Source organism: Rhinolophus hipposideros, assembly GCF_964194185.1.
Source record: "Rhinolophus hipposideros genome assembly, chromosome: 12".
NCBI lineage: Eukaryota > Metazoa > Chordata > Mammalia > Chiroptera > Rhinolophidae > Rhinolophus > Rhinolophus hipposideros.
Window position 1 is genome coordinate 64,805,973 of NC_138058.1, and position 19,068 is coordinate 64,825,040.

Here is a 19,068-nt window from a genome sequence, read left to right on the forward strand (position 1 = left end):
GTTATAAACTAAACTGCCAAGAACAAATAGAGATTTACTTTTGATGTTTTCTAGTCTCTTTTTTGCCCGGTATCCCATAGCCACACATACATTAAGTAAATGTGTGAGATATCCCCTCCAATTTTAATTTCCCGTTATAACATATAGGAATTAGTGGGTGAATATTTCTTTACTGATTGAATTTTTAGTTTATTAACTTTTATTTGAGGAATGATTTTGTCAAAAATATTTGCTGACCACAACTGCTTTGTTGTAGGAGGACTGACAAATGGTAGTGGTCGATATATTTCTGCAGCGCCTGGAGCAGAAGCAAAATATCGAAGTGCTTCAAGCACTTCCAGTCTCTTTAGCTCCAGCAGCCAGCTCTTTCCTCCTTCTCGGCTTCGGTATAATAGGTCTGATATTATGCCTTCTGGCCGAAGTAGATTATTGGAAGATTTCAGAAACAACCGTTTCCCAAACCTTCAACTTAGAGACTTGATTGGACACATAGTTGAGTTTTCTCAAGACCAGCATGGTTCTAGGTAAGTGATGATTTTTGCTACTTTCCACTGCATTTTTGTTTTGAAAATTGCTACTGGTAATACCCTAAATTTCTCTTGACTAGAATCATTTGATCTGCATAGAAGTTGGAAGCTTTTAAAAAATAAATACATGATATGGATTATATTTTTCATATTAGGATAAGTGATAAAAATACAGATTTAAATTTTTCAGATTTTCCGGTTTTCTCTGATGAGAATTTTTTATAATGAAAATATAGCAGTGCCTTTTTATTGGATTATTTCTATTACATTGACTCTGAATACATTTAACTTCTTTAAATTTTCTGAAAATACTGTGAATTTCATTTCTGGACTTAAAGCATCCCTCGTTTAAAAAAAAATTTAAAAATGTTAAACGCTTTTGTTTTTATAGATTTGTATTCAATGTGACTTAATTTGAAACATTCACTTGTGTTATAGAAAAATGTGATGGCTTTGTTCATGAAATACAAGACATGTACTGTAATGCTTGAGGTATAGAGGAATTAGTGTTGTCGGAATACAGCACGGAAAGGAAAGTAGCAATAGAATTCTAACACATTTATCAAATTGAGATATTTTCTCTTTATAGTTTAAAGATAAACCTGAAATTAAAAAAAAAGTCTTTTGATTAGATAGTTGCATATAAATTTTATCTCCCTATAGATAAAACTTTCTTAAGAGTAGCAAGTGATCCTTGTATCACTCACGAGGGCTAGGATATTAGGCATTTATCTGCATTTGATGAATTTTATTTCTAAGAATTTCTTTTATTCTAAAAAGATATTTAGTAATATTGTTTCTATATTAAGAAAAAGACATGAATTATATTGCCACCACAGCTTTTTTTCATTTCCATTCACATGAAATGTCTTTTTCCATCCCTTTACTTTCAGTCTGTGTGTGTCTGTCTATCTGAAATGGGTCTCTTGTAGACATATGTGTGGGTCTTGTTTTCTCATCCATTCAGCTACCCTGTGTCTTTTGATTTGAGCATTTAATCCATTTACATTGAAAGTGACTATTGATAGATACATAGTTATTGCCTTTTTGTATGTTACGTTTCTGCCGCCCACCTTCCAACCCCCACCCCACTTCCCTCCTTCTTCTTCTTAAAGAAATCACTTCAACATTTCTTGTAATACTGGTTTGGTTGTGATGAACTCCTTTAGCTTTTTTTTTTTTTTTTTTTTTTGGTCTGGGAACCTTTGTCTCTTTCAGTTCTAAATGATAGCCTGCTGGGTAGCCTTATCTTGGTTGTAGGTCCTTGCTTTTCATCACTTTGAATTTTTCGTTCCAGTCAGTCCCTTCTGGCCTGCAAAGTTTCTGTTGAGAAATCAGCTGACAGTCTTATGAGAACTCCCTTGTAGTTAACTAACTGCTTTTCTCTTGCTGCTTTTAAGATTCTCTCTTGAATAACCAGTAAGCTGTAATTTTCTTTTTCATTAATTATAATGCAACCAGAACTAACTTAAGAATTAAACATCTATGTCCAGATTTTTTTCAGTCTAATTAGTAGTTATTTTAAGTTATGTTAGAAGAGAAATGCTTCATAACTTTTCTTTTTGTTTTACATTGGCTAGTACTATTTCTGGAAATAATTTTATTTATGGGTATATATGTAGGGTTGGAGGTATGCAATACTCAAGTCAGATACAGATTTTGCAGAGGCTTATTTCCAATGTACTGTCGTGGCATACCAATTTTTTTCCACATAGGTTCATACAACAAAAGCTAGAGAGAGCTACTCCAGCTGAACGACAGATGGTATTTAATGAAATTCTACAAGCAGCATATCAATTAATGACAGATGTTTTTGGCAACTATGTTATACAGAAGTTTTTCGAGGTAAGCATCCATACATGTTTGCATATCCAACTATATGCTTAATACTTAGAAAAACTCTGAAAGTTGGGTAAGAATCTTTTTCACATAAAAATATATGAGCTTGGGAGAAAATACTTGTAAATCATATATCTGATAAAGATTTTATATCTACAATATTTAAAGAACAATTAAAACTTAACAAAAGACAATAGCAAAAGTACTTGAATAAACATTTTTCCATAGAAGATATACAAATGGCCAATAAGCACATGAAAAGAAGCTCAACATCCTTAAGTTATTAGTGAAACACAAATCAAAATCCCAGTGAGGTTCTACTTTACATCTACTGGGATGACTATAATAAAAAAAGGAAAATAGCAAATGTTGGTAGAGATGTGAAGAAGTTGGAACCCGTATACATTGTTGGTGGGAATGTATAATGGTATAGCTGCTGTGAATAACAGTTTGGCAGTTCCTCAAAACACTAAATATGAAATTACCATACAATCCAGCAATTCTGCTCCTAGGTATATTCCCAGAAGAACTGAAAATGGATTCAAGCACCATGTGTTCATTTCAGCATTATGCAGAATAGCCAAAAAGTAGAAAACAACCCAAATGTCCAGCAGATGAACAAATAACATGTTGTATATGCATATAATAGACTTGTTATTCAGCCTCAAGAAAGAATGAAGTTCTGATACATGCTACAACATGGATGGATCTTAAGTAAAATAAACCAGATACAAAAGGACAAATACCAGGCTCCACTTATAGGAAATATCTAGAATAGGTGAATTCAGGGTGACAGAAAGTAGATTAGAGTTTACTAGGGTATGGGGGAAAGGGAATAGGAAGTTACAGTTTTTAATGCATTTGGGGCAATGGAAGAGATTTAGAAGCATTGTGTTTGATGATGGCACAATAGTGTGAATATAATTAATGCCACTGAATTATACACTTAAAACTGGTTAAAATGACATATTTTATGGTATATATTTATCACAAAAAGTTTTTAAAGTATAGTTGACATACAATATTATATTAGTTTCAGGTATATAACAGTGATTCAACATTTATATACCTTATGAATCACAAAAACATTTGTAAAAAATATTTTAAAAAATATATGGACCTACTTTCAATGGGAAGGTTAATATTATTCACGATTAATATCTGAAAATATAAAGCATTGGGAGTCTTAGGTGAAGCAATGAATAATAGTATAGTCTTTATTTGGATTTGTTAGGTGTCATTATTTTGTAATTGACCTGATTTTTAGTTTATAATTAAACATCTGTTTTTCAGCTTGTTATGTCAGAATATAGTTGAGAATTATATAGTTTGTATGGCTCAGAAGTTCATTATATTAATAGTATGACTTAGCCCCCCCAAAGAGTAATACAAATATCATTTCAAGCATCTCTGTCTGTATCTTAATTAGCTTTCAACTAAATGTCTCCTCCATGTGTAATTACCAAAGGTGATATTTTTCAGTAGGCTGCAAACAGTGGGTTATTCAAATTTAACAAAGTTAAATTATGGTCACTTTTTATTAATATCATTTTCTTCTCTGTTAGTTTGGGAGTTTGGATCAAAAATTAGCCCTGGCTACCCGTATTCGTGGTCATGTTCTACCCTTAGCCTTGCAGATGTATGGCTGCCGTGTTATTCAGAAAGCATTAGAGTCTATTTCATCTGACCAGCAGGTAATTGTAAGTTAAGACAAAATTTTTGTATTTTATTGAATATTTAAATTACTTTATTCTTTTTTTTCTTACAATAATTTTGCGAGTAAAATATTAAATGTTTGTTTTTGCTATCAGTTGCTTATTTGGTCTTCTATCATATCAGGAATACATTTTACTGTTGCCAATATTTATTTAGATGGTACTTACATTTCTATCATAAGAATGAAATTTTAAAAATCGATTACATTTCTGTGCCAGTTAAAAACATATGTAAAGTTTTTAAAAATCTTGCTCAACAGGAAAAGTAAGCTAATAATGCTCTTATTGAGATTTATAGTTCTTTGAGAGAAAAAAGAGCACATATAAATTAAATGGGAAATATACCATGTTTTTAGATGGAAAAGTCTAATTATTTTAAGTTAAAAAACAATTAATGCAATTCAAATCACATACTCATGGGAATTTTTCTTATAACAGATCAAAATAATTTTTTAAATTATTTGAAGTGAACAAAATACTAAGGAGAGTAGGGGATGAGGATAAATGCTGATACAGATTTTTAAAATAAACTGAAACATCACTCGTATGAGATTAAATGAACTCTTAAAATGAAATTCGTAACCCCAAACAGATACCATTTTGTATATAATTGGTTTAAGTATTACAACGAAACATAAGAGTAAGGAAGTAATTACTTCTTAAAAGATATTCTTGATTAGTAATTTTGGAAAGCGATCGGCTTTTACTCTCAACCCACATACATACAATAAATTCCAGAGTTAAAAACAATAATATGGATAGATGGATGTGTGCGTGTATACATTATTAAGATAATTCAAAATCTATGAGAAAATAACATTTCCCTAGAGGTAATCCTGAGTTTTAGAATAACTAAAGATGTATTATCATACAATGGAGAAAAATCAATAAATTAGGTTATGTAGAAGCTTAGAACTTCCCTGCCATGAGTCTCAAACATATACAGATACTTTAAAGATACTTTATGATCAAATATATGGTGATGGAAGGAGAACTGTCTCTGGGTGGTGAACACACAATGGGATTTATAGATGATGCAATACAGAATTGTACACCTGAAATCTATGTAATTTCAGTAACAATTGTCACCCCAATAAATTTTTTTTAAAAAAGGAAAAAAAAGGTATTTTAAATGTATTTAATATTTGAAAATATAAGGTAGTGGGAGTAAGTCTTAGGTGAATCAGTTAATGAATAAAGGTATTATATTCTCTGTTTGGATTCTTAAGTACATTTTATTTTGTAATTTAGTTATATTTAGTTTATAATTAAACATCTGTTGTATCTTGACTTAGCAGGATTCCTCTACAATTGTTAGAACATAGTTGCGAGTTCTTTAGGTGAGAGAGATTTTAAATGTGAATACCTTTGCACTATTGTGTATTCCTTTCTTCACAGTACTATTTCCTATAGCACTATTAGGTACACAGATTATTGAGTGGCTACCTATATTTATCCCAAAGGATTAAGGTGTTTATTTAACAAATTCTTACAAATCCCCCCCCCTTCCCGTCCTTCCACCTCCACCCCCATTCCGGTTGTTTCTCAGTCTAGTTATGTAGGACACAGCTCCCTGACCATGCTGGCATTATCATCTTGCCCTTCCCCCCCAGGCAGTAGGTCGTGTTGCGAGTCATTGGTTGGCAGCTCTTGGCTGCCAGCCACCCAAGGCAGCACACAGTAGCCCATGGCAGCTCACGTCAACCTCCTACTGCTCACGGCAGCCCAGCTCCAGGGAGAGCTGTTGTACAGAATCTTAGCTGTAGGGGGCGCATCTCACTGGCCCATGTGGGAATGGAACCAGCGACCTTGGCATTAGGAGCATGGCGCTCCGAGCATCTGAGCCACCGGGCTGGCCCAAATTCTTATAAATTTATAAGAAAAAATATTAAGAGCATTAGCTAAAAAAATAACAGTAATTAACTTTACTATAAATAAGTTTAACCTTAGTAATCAAACATAAATTGAAAGGGGTCATTTTTGCCCATTAAATGAGCAAAAACCTAAAATCTCCTGAGAATCTATTCCTGAAGAAGGTATCAAATGATAAATAAAAGCTATAGTGAAGCAAATTTTTTATTTTAAGATCATTAAAAAGAAATGTGTCCAACAATAATTTCTCCCCATAATTGAGATATGTGAAAATCACATATCCCATAAGTGCTCATTAATTCCTTACTTGATAGACTCATGCAGTCATTAAAAATAATTATTTGTGGGAGAGGAGGTACTAAGTAGAGAATAAATGCTGAATGAATTATATTAGTTGTCAGCTGAGAAAGTTGAGTGGAAGATATACACAGTGAAGATACAGTAGTTTAGATATGGCAGATTCATAACTAGGTTATATTTCAGCCAGTATAGTTTACATTATAATCTTGCTTTAGTAATGCTCACCTTCACTGGCTTCTACTAATTACACTTTGGGGGGATTTTAAACTTTGATATATAAAAAATTGCAAACAAAACTTTTAGTATACTTTTGTTTCCATCTCAGGATTTTTAGTCCCGTTACATTGTTTGATGAGGCAATTGTTTAAATATCATCTTCTCTTTTGCAGAGTGAAATGGTGAAGGAGCTAGATGGTCATGTACTCAAATGTGTGAAAGATCAGAATGGGAACCATGTTGTACAAAAGTGTATTGAATGTGTTCAGCCACAATCACTACAATTTATAATCGATGCTTTCAAAGGACAAGTAAGCTTGATTTTTGGCTTCTAAGTAGTTATAAGAGTATTTATTTTAGAGTTTGCGTGTTAACACATTTTTCATAAGTCACAACAAATACCCATATTACTTTCATACAAAAATAGAGAAAATAGCGAATGTGCATTAATTTCTGCCTCTTTTATAGTGAGTGAGTCAATAGATAGCTTAATGTTTTTGAAGCTCAAAGTGTAGAAATACAAGTTTAATTGCGTTATTTTAAGAAGTAAAGAAACTTCTGTTTGTAAACCCAGTGTTTTCCAAATTTCCTGAGGGAGAGAGAGGAGGAAGACTTAAGACTGTATAATAAAAGAAAATAAATAGTAATTAGTAACTAATACATAGTAATTAATCTTAATTACAGTGTGCATTACCCCACCCCACGGTCCGTTTCTTCTCATTAGAACAGGCCCTCCATCTTCTTGTTAGATTCCTTTTAATTAAAATATGTTAGCTCCTAAATGGAGTCCCCCTCTGCCTCATCTTTGCCAGTGTGGTGGTGGTGGTCATACTAAATGTGAATCCCCACCCTTCTGTTTTAAATTAATTGAGCATCTCATCAAAAACCTGTTTGTCTCATAGAGCTTTCCAAAAATGTCCGAGAATGGAAATTAAATTCTTGCAATTATTTTAAGGTGTTTGTCCTCTCAACTCATCCTTATGGCTGCAGAGTGATCCAGCGCATCCTTGAGCACTGCACTGCAGAGCAGACCGTACCTATCTTAGAAGAACTCCACCAACACACAGAGCAGTTGGTCCAGGTAGAAATGCCCTAATAATTTGAAATGTTTATATGTATATTTTTGAAAATGTTCTGTTTTGTGTTTGTTTGTTTTTTTAATTTTAAGTTTTAGGTAATAAAATTTCCTTAAATTAACACACTTAGAGACACACAGTGAGAAAAAAGACTAGTGTATTCTCCTGACAACACCACTCGATTTTAGAAAAATGATTAACATCTTTTTATAAAGAATAGTCGTTGTTAAGGAATGACTTAAGGAAAGTAATTTTTAAATATCTGTACTTAGGATCAGTATGGCAATTATGTTATTCAGCATGTGCTGGAACATGGTCGACCTGAAGACAAGAGCAAAATTGTTTCTGAAATCAGAGGAAAAGTCCTAGCCCTGAGTCAACACAAATTTGCCAGGTATTGCGATACTTTCTAATTCCAAGGGTCAATTCTTTCAACTCTTCGGCTTTTATTAGTAAGCACAGAAATGCATATAGAATATGACATTGGAATACGATCTTTTCTTTAGTGGAGTCAAAAAGCACATACAGAGCCTTGCTTTTATTCTTAAAGAGTCTACATGACAAATTGGTTTCCCACATATTGTTTTTGAAATCTGTATTTAGAGAATTATTTGTCCCCTAGAGCTATGAGTAAATGCAAGTTTAATTTATTTAGTGTATGTTTGTGAAAGTCTCAGACCTAATTGATGACCTAGTTTTTCCTTTTTTAAATTGTGATTTTAATTATAATTTTAAGAGGCCTGTAATTAAGCTTGTGGATGTCCAATATGGGTTCTATGATACTAATTTGTTTTTAAATTAATTGTAAGAGAATTAGAAGAGAACCTCATCTTGATTCTGCTGTCTTCCGGTGTGTTGAGCAAGTTCTTTGAAAAGCCAAGAAGATTTTGCTGTGAAGAAAAAAATAGCAATATAATTTCTTGTGTATGTACTTTAATTTTTAGCAATGTAGTAGAAAAGTGTGTTACTCATGCCTCCCGTGCTGAGAGAGCTTTACTGATTGATGAAGTTTGCTGCCAGAACGATGGTCCTCACAGTGCCTTATACACCATGATGAAGGACCAGTACGCCAACTACGTAGTCCAGAAGATGATTGACATGGCTGAGCCTGCTCAGAGAAAGATAATCATGCACAAGGTAATACATGTTGTGGCACTTAAAACAGGTGATTCAATTTGTGTGACTTTAGGCTGCCTGCATATTTAATTTCCCTAGGCTTTAATTTCCTCGTGTGTGTTACAACTTGTGGTGACGTTTGGCAAGTGTAGGTATGGTATACCCTTTTATTAAATTCTTAAGGTAATCGCAATGAAGTCACATTCATTTCTCATCTATCTACTTTTTTCATTTATTTTTTTGGAATGAACCCCACTTCATCGTATGTATGGTCCTTTTAATGTATTTTTGCATTTGACATTTATCTACCTTTAAATTGTTCTTCCCTCCTGGTCTTAGTTAGGTATACTGGATTTGCATATTACATGCGTTGAACATTGATTTTAAAATCTAATTAGATTTTCTCACTAACCTAATACACTTTCCAAAGAGAGAATGTATGTTGACTTCATTGGTTTTTTTAATCAGTTAAGCTGTTTTTCACACTATCCTCCTCCTAGAATCTAATGATTCTTTAAGAAGTCATTATTAACGTTAAAAAGAACACTGGAGGAAATAATATTTAAATACTCAATCTTTTTCTAAATTATTCATTTAAGAAATGGGACAAAGTACATAACTTCTTTGGACCTCTCCTTACATAAAGAAAAAGTGATCTTTTAAGATCATAGAAGTATTTTTGGCCTTCTGATTTTTAAAATTCTTCAACTAGATTTACTAATTTTCTACCATTTTCAGAATTCAGTATTTCTGCCTAAAAATACACATTTACAGAGAATTTTTAATCTTATTTTTAATGACATTATTTATTCAACCAGTCATATTTATGACATCTGCATTATTTCTAATTGTCTTATATTATCAGTTGTGCTTTATATAAATGTCTTTGCATAATTTTGTTGTTGTTTTTTAATTTTTATTGGGGGAATATTGGGGAACAGTGTGCTTTGCCAGGACCCATCAGCTCCATGCCAAGTCATTGTCCCCAATCTATCTGTGGAGGGCGCAGCTCACTTGCTTGTCATGTGGGAATCGAACCGGGGACCTTGGTGTTACGAGCACTGTGCTCTAACCACTGAGCAAACGGGTCATTCATCGGCGGCTCAGCTCCAAGCTCAAGCTGTTATTTTTCAGTCTAATGGAGGGTGCAGCTCACTGGCCCATGTGGAAATCGAACCAGCGACCCCAGTGTTCTGGGTACTGCACTCCAACCACTGAACCAACCGGCCATTGCTGCGTAATTTTTTTTGTAGATTCAGTTTTTAAATGTGGAATTGCTGGTGCTGCAAAGTATATAAACATGTCATATTTTAATATATACTGCCAAATTGGTCTCATAAAACCTTATACAGGTTTGCACATCTATTTATTCAGTATATAAAAAGAATGCCTGTTTTATTTTACTGTTATTTCGTAACTACCATTTACCATTATTTATAAAATCTTTGTTAGTCTGAATGGGAAGATAATGGTATAATTCTTTTGATTTACATTTTAAAAACTATTAGGGAGATCTTAAATGTATTATCCATCACACATCTGATCACTTGTTCTTTTTTTTTGCTTCAGTTTGTATTGCATTTTTGTTCAACTATCTTAAGTTACAAAATCTCCTGGCAGCACACAGTAGCCCATGGCAGCTCACACCAACCTCCGACTGCTCACAGCAGCCCAGCTCCCGGGAGAGCCACTGTTCACAATCTTAACTGTAGAGGGCGCAGCTCACTGACCCATGTGGGAATCGAACCATGTGGGAATCAAACTGGTGACCTTGGTGTTAGGAGCACGGCGCTCTAACCACCTGAGCCACCGGGCCAGCCCAACTCTACAAAAATTTAATAGCTCACTAGTGATAACTTTCCTGCTATGTTTGGAGCCCCTCTACTGTTTTCATGTGTAGTGGTTTGCGAGTAGTGGCTTGTTTATTCATTGAACAATTTTGGGAGAAGTCTGGAGAGATTGCTTGGAACAGAACTGCTTTTGCAGACAACTTTCTTTTGATTTGAATTTGATTATTTGCGTAAATCACTGAGATTTGAAGGTGCTTTTTAAGAAAGCAGAAACAAAAATAACAAGATTTCCTAAGCAGATTGTTTATTTTTCAGATTCGACCTCACATTACTACTTTGCGCAAATACACATATGGGAAGCATATACTGGCGAAGTTGGAAAAATATTATTTGAAAAATAGCCCAGATCTAGGACCTATTGGAGGACCACCAAATGGAATGCTGTAAAGGAAAAAGAAGAAAGACGATACAATCATGTGAAAAGCACGTTTCTTTTGTGAATTATCAAAACACAACTCAGCTATGGATATTCAAAATTTTTTTTAAAGCAAAGCTATTTATTGACTTTATTCATCCATTTGTAAATTTTTTAAGGTTCTTGTGTATATTTGGGGGATGGGGTGGTGAATTATAAATTATATTCCACCCTTAGTGGAGACCTATCAGATTGGATTGCTGGCAAAGCACAGAATGCCTGTATATGATGTAACTGTGTCAAAAAAAGCTGTCACATATTTTGTAAATTTTTACCTTGTAAAGTCACAAAAATAGTTTTTAAAGGAAAAAGTACAGTATTCTTTTAATAAACTGGCTTGCAGTCTGGTAGGTCTACAGACCCCATAGCACAACAGGTTTATAGAGATGTATATAGAAATAGAGTCTTTTTTTTTTTTTTTCGGTCCTTTGTGTGAAGCCTTTTATAACAGGTTAACAATCAACTACATGAATATTATTAACATTTTAAAAAGAAAGTTAAGTTGTATTTTGGTAATTCACAAACTATCATGCATATAAAACTCAGTAAGTAGGACAAGAATTAAATGATTTGAGATGGAAAGAACTTAGGTTATTAGCAGTGGATGTGGTTTTAATACACACTGTACAGAAGTATTGTATATACTTACATATGTAATTGTTGTATGAGGTAGAAAAAACAATCATGGTGACACTTCCATCCAGTTATGTGCACTGAACGGAAAGTTAAGCTCCGTTTTAACTTTTCAGTTTGGTTTGCAATGAGAAAGAGTGGAAATTTGTATATTGTTTTGCTTATAGAATTACAAGGACATGTTGAGGAAGTAAGTGTTGAGCTTTATTTTGCTTTTTCATAGTAGATTCAGAAAGTAGAAACCAGATAGAGGTGAAAAGGGGGCCACTGAAAAGTGAATTTGATAGCTCAACATTTAGGCATGATTACATATTCAGATAGCTTTTTTTGCTTCTTATAAATATATGCATTGTGTGTGTAGTAATAGCTGTAAGTTTACACTTTGAAAGCAAATCTTGTTTCAATGTTTATTATAAAAGCCTTGCTAATTTAGTAGTGATGCTTTCCTTGGTTGTACAGGTGTACATTTGTAAACCATCATGCTGTAAATGGAATTTGTTTTATCTCTTTGGGAAACATTTGCATTTTAGTGTACATTTACGTCCCTGCCCTCTTTGACCTGGCATATAGTGTTGTATAATGTAAATTTATTTCTCCAAATCAAGAGTGATTTTTTAAAAAAATTTTTTATCTTTCTATGGTTTCAGAAGTATGAACCAGCTTTCTTTTTATTATGTGAGAAACATTTTGTTTTATAACACAGTTGACTCTGTCAATATGGACATGCTAGGATTTGGATCACTTGCAAGAAGTCAGGGTATTGTGCACAATAGAAAGTATTGGACTGAGATATTTGGTTACCATGGAGGCCAATGCTTTTTCCATCTTATTAAATGTGATGTGACTTTTTTCTTTGTACAGAAGAGTACTGTATTTTTGGATAGCCTATTCCCAAGTAAGAGCAAATCTGTATGATAACATTTTTTTCTCTGGACATAAGACATAACAGTGACATGATGTACATTTACAAGCGGCCTTATGTACATTTCCCAACAATCTTTTTAAGGCAAAATTGTGACCATATGTGTATAATTAAAATCGTTTTTAATCCTTTGCCTATGAAAATATTTTGGAAAAAAACTTGCTTTGTATATTCAGTTTCTGAAAGATAAAGAAAGTGCTTTGTATTTTGTTGAAGTCAGTATTTTGTATAAAACATTTATGTTGACCCACTTATGTTTAGTGCTGAAAACTAATGAACCATGCTATCTGTTTAGATCGAACATGTAAGGGGTTTTTTATTAGAAGTCTGCAGAAGAAAAGTAATCTTCTGAGCACAATATTGAATATAAAGGTTTTATCACTTAGCTGTTCGTATCATGAACCTGAAAATGATGGCATAAAGTTTGGGGTGCCAGGCATACTTTTTCACATTTAATGTTGAGTTATTCTAGTTTTCTAACCCAGCATTGCATTTTGTGGCCATTAAATCCAACCACTTGTCACTGTCCCTTCTCGTAATCACACTGGTGCATCAGCATGTCCCAGTCCAGGCACAGTGGCAGTGCTCCCCACCCCACCCCATACAACGCTGCTCTCTTCTACCTTCCCCTACTCTGTTTGGCTAGCCTCAGAGTGTCTTGGCCCCGGGTTGAACTTTTGTTCCCATTATCAGCTCATGGTTTTAAGATCAGAATTGTCCTTGTTGGAGATTGGTAGTGACTTTCCTGGATTTGCACAATTGAATTCCTGGTTTTCCTTTATCTTTACACTCTGTTGGCACAGGCAGTTATCTTTGCAAATTTAGAAAGTCCTAGAGACTAGCACGTTGGGAAAGTGAGTCCTCTTCTTGGGGTCCTCATGGTCCCATATGTCCTAATGTTGACAACCCAATTTCCCAATACTTTGGGGTCTAGTCTGGAAAAGATATGTTACTGTAGAAATTTTATGGTCTGCGATTTTTGGTGCCCACCTCTGATTCCACCATTTAATAAGTTGGCATGGAATTTTGGTAAAATTAGAAAATGGCATTTCAGAATAAAGAAATTTAACTGGGCAGAACCACTTGGGCTTTACTCTTGAGTCTCCTTTTGACATGGATTGTTTCTGGACCAGTTTGTCTAAGTCCTGGCTCGTATTGGTTCATATGAAATAATGTTATCTTCACTTCTTTGTATATTATGTATAAATTAGAAAATGAAAAATGTGTGAATAACATTGTATGAAATAAACCTGGTCTTGTGTTTTTCTCTAAATACCCAATTGTACCTCAGTTATAATTCAGGTTGCCCATTGAAGTTGACTCCGACTTACGGAAAACAAAAATACTCTTACCACATGGACACTAGTCTGGGGCCACTGATCAGTCTGATGGTATTAATCCTCTTTTTTTTTGGGTGGAATCTTGGGGAACAGTGTGTTTTTCCAGGGCCCATCAGCTCCAAGTCCAGTTGCCGTTTTCAATCTTTAGTTGCAGGGAGCGCAGCCCACTATCCCATGTGGGAATTGAACCAGCAACCTTGTTGTTGAGAGCTCGTGCTCTAACCAACTGAGCCATCCAGCCACCCAATCCTGTCTCTTCATTAATTTCAGTATCTGTCTAAATATGTAGAGGGATTACACACTTCATAGGATTAAACTTAGCTTGTTTCCTTACTGATAAAATGATTTCTTCAAGGTTTTGAGGATCAAGTTAAATCACTTACCTTTACCCATAGGTGTGTGTTTCCTTTCCACATGCACTGCAGGAGATGGTGTTGTCTAAAGGAAAGTACAGCCTGGGTTCAGGCATGGATTTCAAGCTTTCCTTCTCATAAACCTTGTGAGCTTTGGCGTGAACCTCATCTGAGCTCGTGGTAGAGCTGAAAGGACAGACTTCAGCTTTACCATAGGATAGTGCAGTATAAAAGTCCTCACTGGTTTTAAGAATTGAGAATATATAAAAAGATACCTGAGCGGGGCAGCCGGATGGCTCAGTTTAAGGTTAGAGCACGAGCTCTGAACAACAGGGTCGCCGGTTCGATTCCCACATGGGCCAGTGAGCTGCGCCCTCCACAACTAGATTGAAGACAATGAGCTGCCGGACGGGTGGCCATTTGGCTCCGTTGGTTAGAGCGTGAGCTCTCAACAAGGCTAACGGTGGACTGTGCCTCTTGCAACTAAAGTCTGAAAACGGGGACTGGACTTGGAGCTGAGCTACACCCTCCACAACTAGATTGAAGCTGATGGGCCCTGGAGAATCTCACTGTTCCCCAGCATTCCCCAATAAAAATAAGATAACTTAGAACCTAATTCACAACCAGTGCTAATATTGTTTATACTTTTCTATCCTTTCTAGAGCTATTTAAAAGCCATACAGATCATGTGATAGGATCCAAGATGGAAATTACGTAAAACTAAATGGGAAAAGAAATTTTCATCATACACAGTTTATCCCCAATTTTAATTTTAATCTTAGGTTGGTTCTAATTCTGAGCTGAAAGCAACCCTTCTGGAATTGACCTACCCTACTTTATCGTGATGAAAATACAAGGTCCTCAAAAGGAAATAAATACCACATCCTCCCGTTCTCACTTACCAACCTAAAGACAGCCATTTCCTGAAGCCACCTGGATGGTTTTTGTTCTATTAATACTTGCTCTCATGACTGGTTTCTCAGAAAGATGAAGGTGCTGGGCGGTGGGGAGTTAGGGGGAGGGTAGAGGAACCCCTGAGGAGCAGTATTCACTGTCTACCTTACCTAACTTAAAAGGACCGGACTTAACATACCTGAGGGTGAGGGTGCTCCAGATGTGCAGTAAATTCATCTGTGAACACAGGTGAGGATGCTGTGGCACCGTGCGCCTCCCGGGCTGCAGTGTGCTGGGGAAGAGCGTTGCTGGAGGGAAGGAGGGCGGCAGTGGAGCCTAGGTGGGGCCTGAGGGATGTGGGCTGTGTGCTGTTGGCGAATTGCACCCTGGAGGCCTGCAAGTTACCTACCTGTAAAGGAGGAGTAATGACGCCACAGAACATTGGGTCCGAGGGGTACCTGATGTTAAGAACCTAACTACAGGGTAGGTCATACAGGAAGCTTCAATTTAGATCAATTTTTAATGAGCTGCCTTACCTTCAGATCCTGTAGACAATTTCTCGCTTTTATGTTCCAGTCAGTTTTTTCCCTTAAATACCAGGACCTTAAACGAAATTGCCCTGTAGGTATTCTATTTGATAGTTTAAGAAAGAAGTTGACTAGATTCATAATTCAAGTTTTCTTGAGCATCAGAGTGTAATGGGTCAGTTTGGACTCTGAAATTAAATTGCCCAGGTTCCAAACCTTAAAAGTTTTTACATCGTTAGGCAGACGGTTTTATGTTTGAAACCTTAGTTTCCTCATGGTGTAGGTAAGGGAAATGATACCCATCTCCTGAAATGGGGAGGATGAAATGCGTATTATGTGACAGGCAGGGGCAGTGAGTATTCAGCAACGCCTGCCACAGTTAACTAAAGGTTTTTGTTCTTTAAGTTTGCCCACATAACAGCCTCAGAACATTTAGAGCTCATTTATTTTTCTGCAAATGAGCTCTTGATTAAAGTGCAGATAAATTTCCACTAAGTAGAAAAACTGTTGAAGATACAATTACGTAACTTGAAGCATTTTAATATTTTTTTCTTGGTACTGACACAAGTAATAGCTTTGCCTTGAGGTGTACGGCTCCTAGAATGGAAACGGCAAGGAAATCAAAGATGATGTGGTGGAGATATCACACACACACACGAAACTCAAGAAGCAGCTGAGATTTTGTGGAAGTCATAGACTCGGACCCAGGACCATCAGTCAGTCTCTGCCATTCCTCACACCCAGACTTGCATCATTTTCACAGCAGTTTACAAGCCCTCTTTTCTGTGCTTCTGCTTTAGAAAAAGGAGAGGTCTGCCAACAAATCGATGTTTTGCAGAGTGCTTGATTCAAGAGCCACCCTGGATCATTGATAGGTGTCTGCTTTGAGAGGTGAGTGCTACCAGAAGCCAGGTGAAGAAAAGCACTCCGTGTGGGTCCATCCAGCTGGTGCAGGGGTGGGAGGTCCTCCTGAGGGAATCTACAGCCATCACTCATTTCTGCCAGTTTGGCTTATAGCAAGGAAAGGGCTGAATTGAGAACATTTGGACCTGTTGACCTAAACATTTCCTTTCAGCATCTACCTGCACTACCACAGCCTCCACAAAGCAGTAGGTATTTAGAGATCAGAAACCCAGAGGTCTCACCCAACGTGACCCCAACAACAGGAATCCACCGTCCGAGTCTGAAGCTACGGAATGCTGTCCGGTAAGTAACTCCTGAACGTGGCCGTCTGACTGCTAGGCAAGTCCAGGGCTGCTTGGGATCGTGTGTGCTTTCCCACCTCAGAAGGCATTTCAGGAGCAGTGTTGGTGCCCATGCAGCTGAGTAGGAGGCTCTCTTCAAGTTCAGGACCATGTCCTTCTCGAGTACCCAGAACCTGGGTCATGACCAGACAGAGCTTATGGAGAGAAGGGTAACAGAGGTGGAGCAGAGGGGAGTGAAAGAATGTTTTTATTGAGATACAATTGACATAACATTAGTTTCAGGTGTGCAACGTGATTTGCTATGTACAGCAAAAGGATCACTACAATATATGTCTAGTCAATATCCATCATCACACCGCGTTACAAAAATATTTCTGATGAGAACTTTTAAGATCTCTTAAATTTCAAATACACAATACAGTATTGTTAACTATAGTCGCCATGCTGTACATGACATCTCTGTTTTTAGGGCAGTGACACTTCTGTCTGATGCGGTACAAGTGGATACATGACATACATTTGTCCAAACTCATAGAACCGCACAACACAATGAGTGGACCCGAATGGTAACTATGGACTTTAGTTAATAATGGAGGTTCATGAGATGAACGTGCACCGCCCAGTGCAAGGTATTAACAGAGGCAGGAGGGGGGAGGGAAGGAGAGCACATGGGAGCGCTATACTGTCTCAGTTTTCCTGTAAACCCAAACTCAAAAAGTCTGGCATTAGAAAAAGGGGTGGGGAGGAAAGAAAACCCCTCTTTACACAGCGCCTGGTTCATGGAGGGCTCTTAGTAGACGTGAGTTCTGAATGAGCACCTGTCCCCTTTCTTCCACTGTCCTGGATCAGACTGTGTGTGTGTGTTCGTTCAGGCATCTGCTTGACTCAGCGACCACCTTGGCATTGAAGGCCCTTTGCCATCTGCCACGGCTCTCACCCATGTCCTAAGCACTAAGGGGACATCATTACTCACAAGGGTACAGATGGCCCTGGCCCTTTCACACCTGGGCCAGCAGAGCCCTCTACCTGGAGCAGCCTTTCCCACTTGCTCCTCTGCCAGTCAAACTGCTACTCAGTAGCTGGGGTTTCTGCCTGGGTGTCACCTCTTCAGAAAGCCTACCCTGCCCCTTACCCCCAATCCCAGTGCCAGAGTCTCCTGGCTCCTGAACCACCCCATTATAGGACCATAAAACTGCATGACTGGGCTGCCTCCCCCATCAGCCGCGAGCTGTGCCAGGACCAGGCTGGGAATGGGCACTCAACGCAATATTAAAAGTCCACATGGAAGCCCCGTCTTTGGGAGACCAATTTAGCAGAGTTCTCAGAATTTCCACCAATGCAGCCAGTCCACTTCCATCCCCAGAAAGATGTGTACGCTGCGTGAAGTCTCCGTGAGAATGTTGGGCAGCATTGTGTATTACAGCAAAGTATTTAAACACAACACCCATCAGAGGGGGAATGGTTCAATAAATCAAGGAGTAGCCAAACTGTGGCATCTCAACAACAGTCAACAAGTCTGAGTCTGGTTATAGAGGCTGACATTTCTACTAAGATACAGTGTGAAGTCAAAAAAGCAAGTTGCAGAAGATTTAAAAGCCACAGACACACAAGCATATGTTTGTGCCAGTACCATTAATGTGTATAAATGCCTAAGAAAAAGGTCTGAATAAACCTCACCAAACTAGGGAGAAGAATAGAGGGGGGAAGAGATAGGAAAGAACGGGGAAGGGGGAGACTTTTATTTTTTCCTCCATTTACCTCTGTCTTGTTTGAAGTTTTAATAGCATAAATATATTCTTGTATTTTTAAAAATCAAATGGATCTCTGTATGTTGATTTGGAAATATGCCCAATATATATGTATTGTTAAACATTAACACACATGTGAAATTTTGTATGCATAGGAAAAACATCTGGAAGGCTCCATGACAAACTTTTAGCAGTGATTACCCCTAAGGAGTGGGCTAAGGGAAAAGAACTTTCACGTTTTATGTTGTTTGCTTTGGTACTTTTTGAATTTCATATGACAAACAAGTATGGACTTTGTAAAACAACAAAGCCTATTTCCTAAGGAAGGGTTTGATGAATGACCAACTGAAGGACTGAATGATCAACGAGATGTGTAAAGTGAGAGACCCTGTGGTAGGAGGCTTAGGCCCTCCCTCCTAGCCCATCTCCTCAGCAAAGCAGGCTGTCCGACGTGCTGGTGGTCCAGGCCTTCCTGGCCAGGCCAGAAGTTCAGGAAAATTGTCTTCTCCTCAGAGAGGGC

General features: G+C 36.9%; 1 protein-coding gene across 7 annotated transcripts in view; it reads left to right on the forward strand.

Moving 5' to 3' along the window:
* Positions 1 to 13,752, forward strand: part of PUM2 (pumilio RNA binding family member 2) — an 88,104-nt gene extending 74,352 nt beyond the window's left edge. For 4 of the 7 annotated variants that reach the window (XM_081068706.1, XM_081068708.1, XM_081068709.1 and 1 more), the window contains 8 exons: positions 257 to 524; positions 2,243 to 2,372; positions 3,932 to 4,060; positions 6,643 to 6,780; positions 7,425 to 7,550; positions 7,818 to 7,939; positions 8,490 to 8,682; positions 10,767 to 13,751. In XM_081068706.1, the coding sequence (XP_080924832.1) occupies positions 257 to 524; positions 2,243 to 2,372; positions 3,932 to 4,060; positions 6,643 to 6,780; positions 7,425 to 7,550; positions 7,818 to 7,939; positions 8,490 to 8,682; positions 10,767 to 10,898 (1,238 nt within the window). In that variant the 3' untranslated portion in view covers positions 10,899 to 13,751. Of the gene's footprint in view, positions 1 to 256; positions 525 to 2,242; positions 2,373 to 3,931; positions 4,067 to 6,642; positions 6,781 to 7,424; positions 7,551 to 7,817; positions 7,940 to 8,489; positions 8,683 to 10,766 lie in introns of all 7 variants that reach the window. The other 3 variants (XM_081068704.1, XM_081068705.1, XM_081068707.1) reach the window with 2 other exon arrangements.
* The last annotated feature ends 5,316 nt before the right edge of the window (positions 13,753 to 19,068 follow it).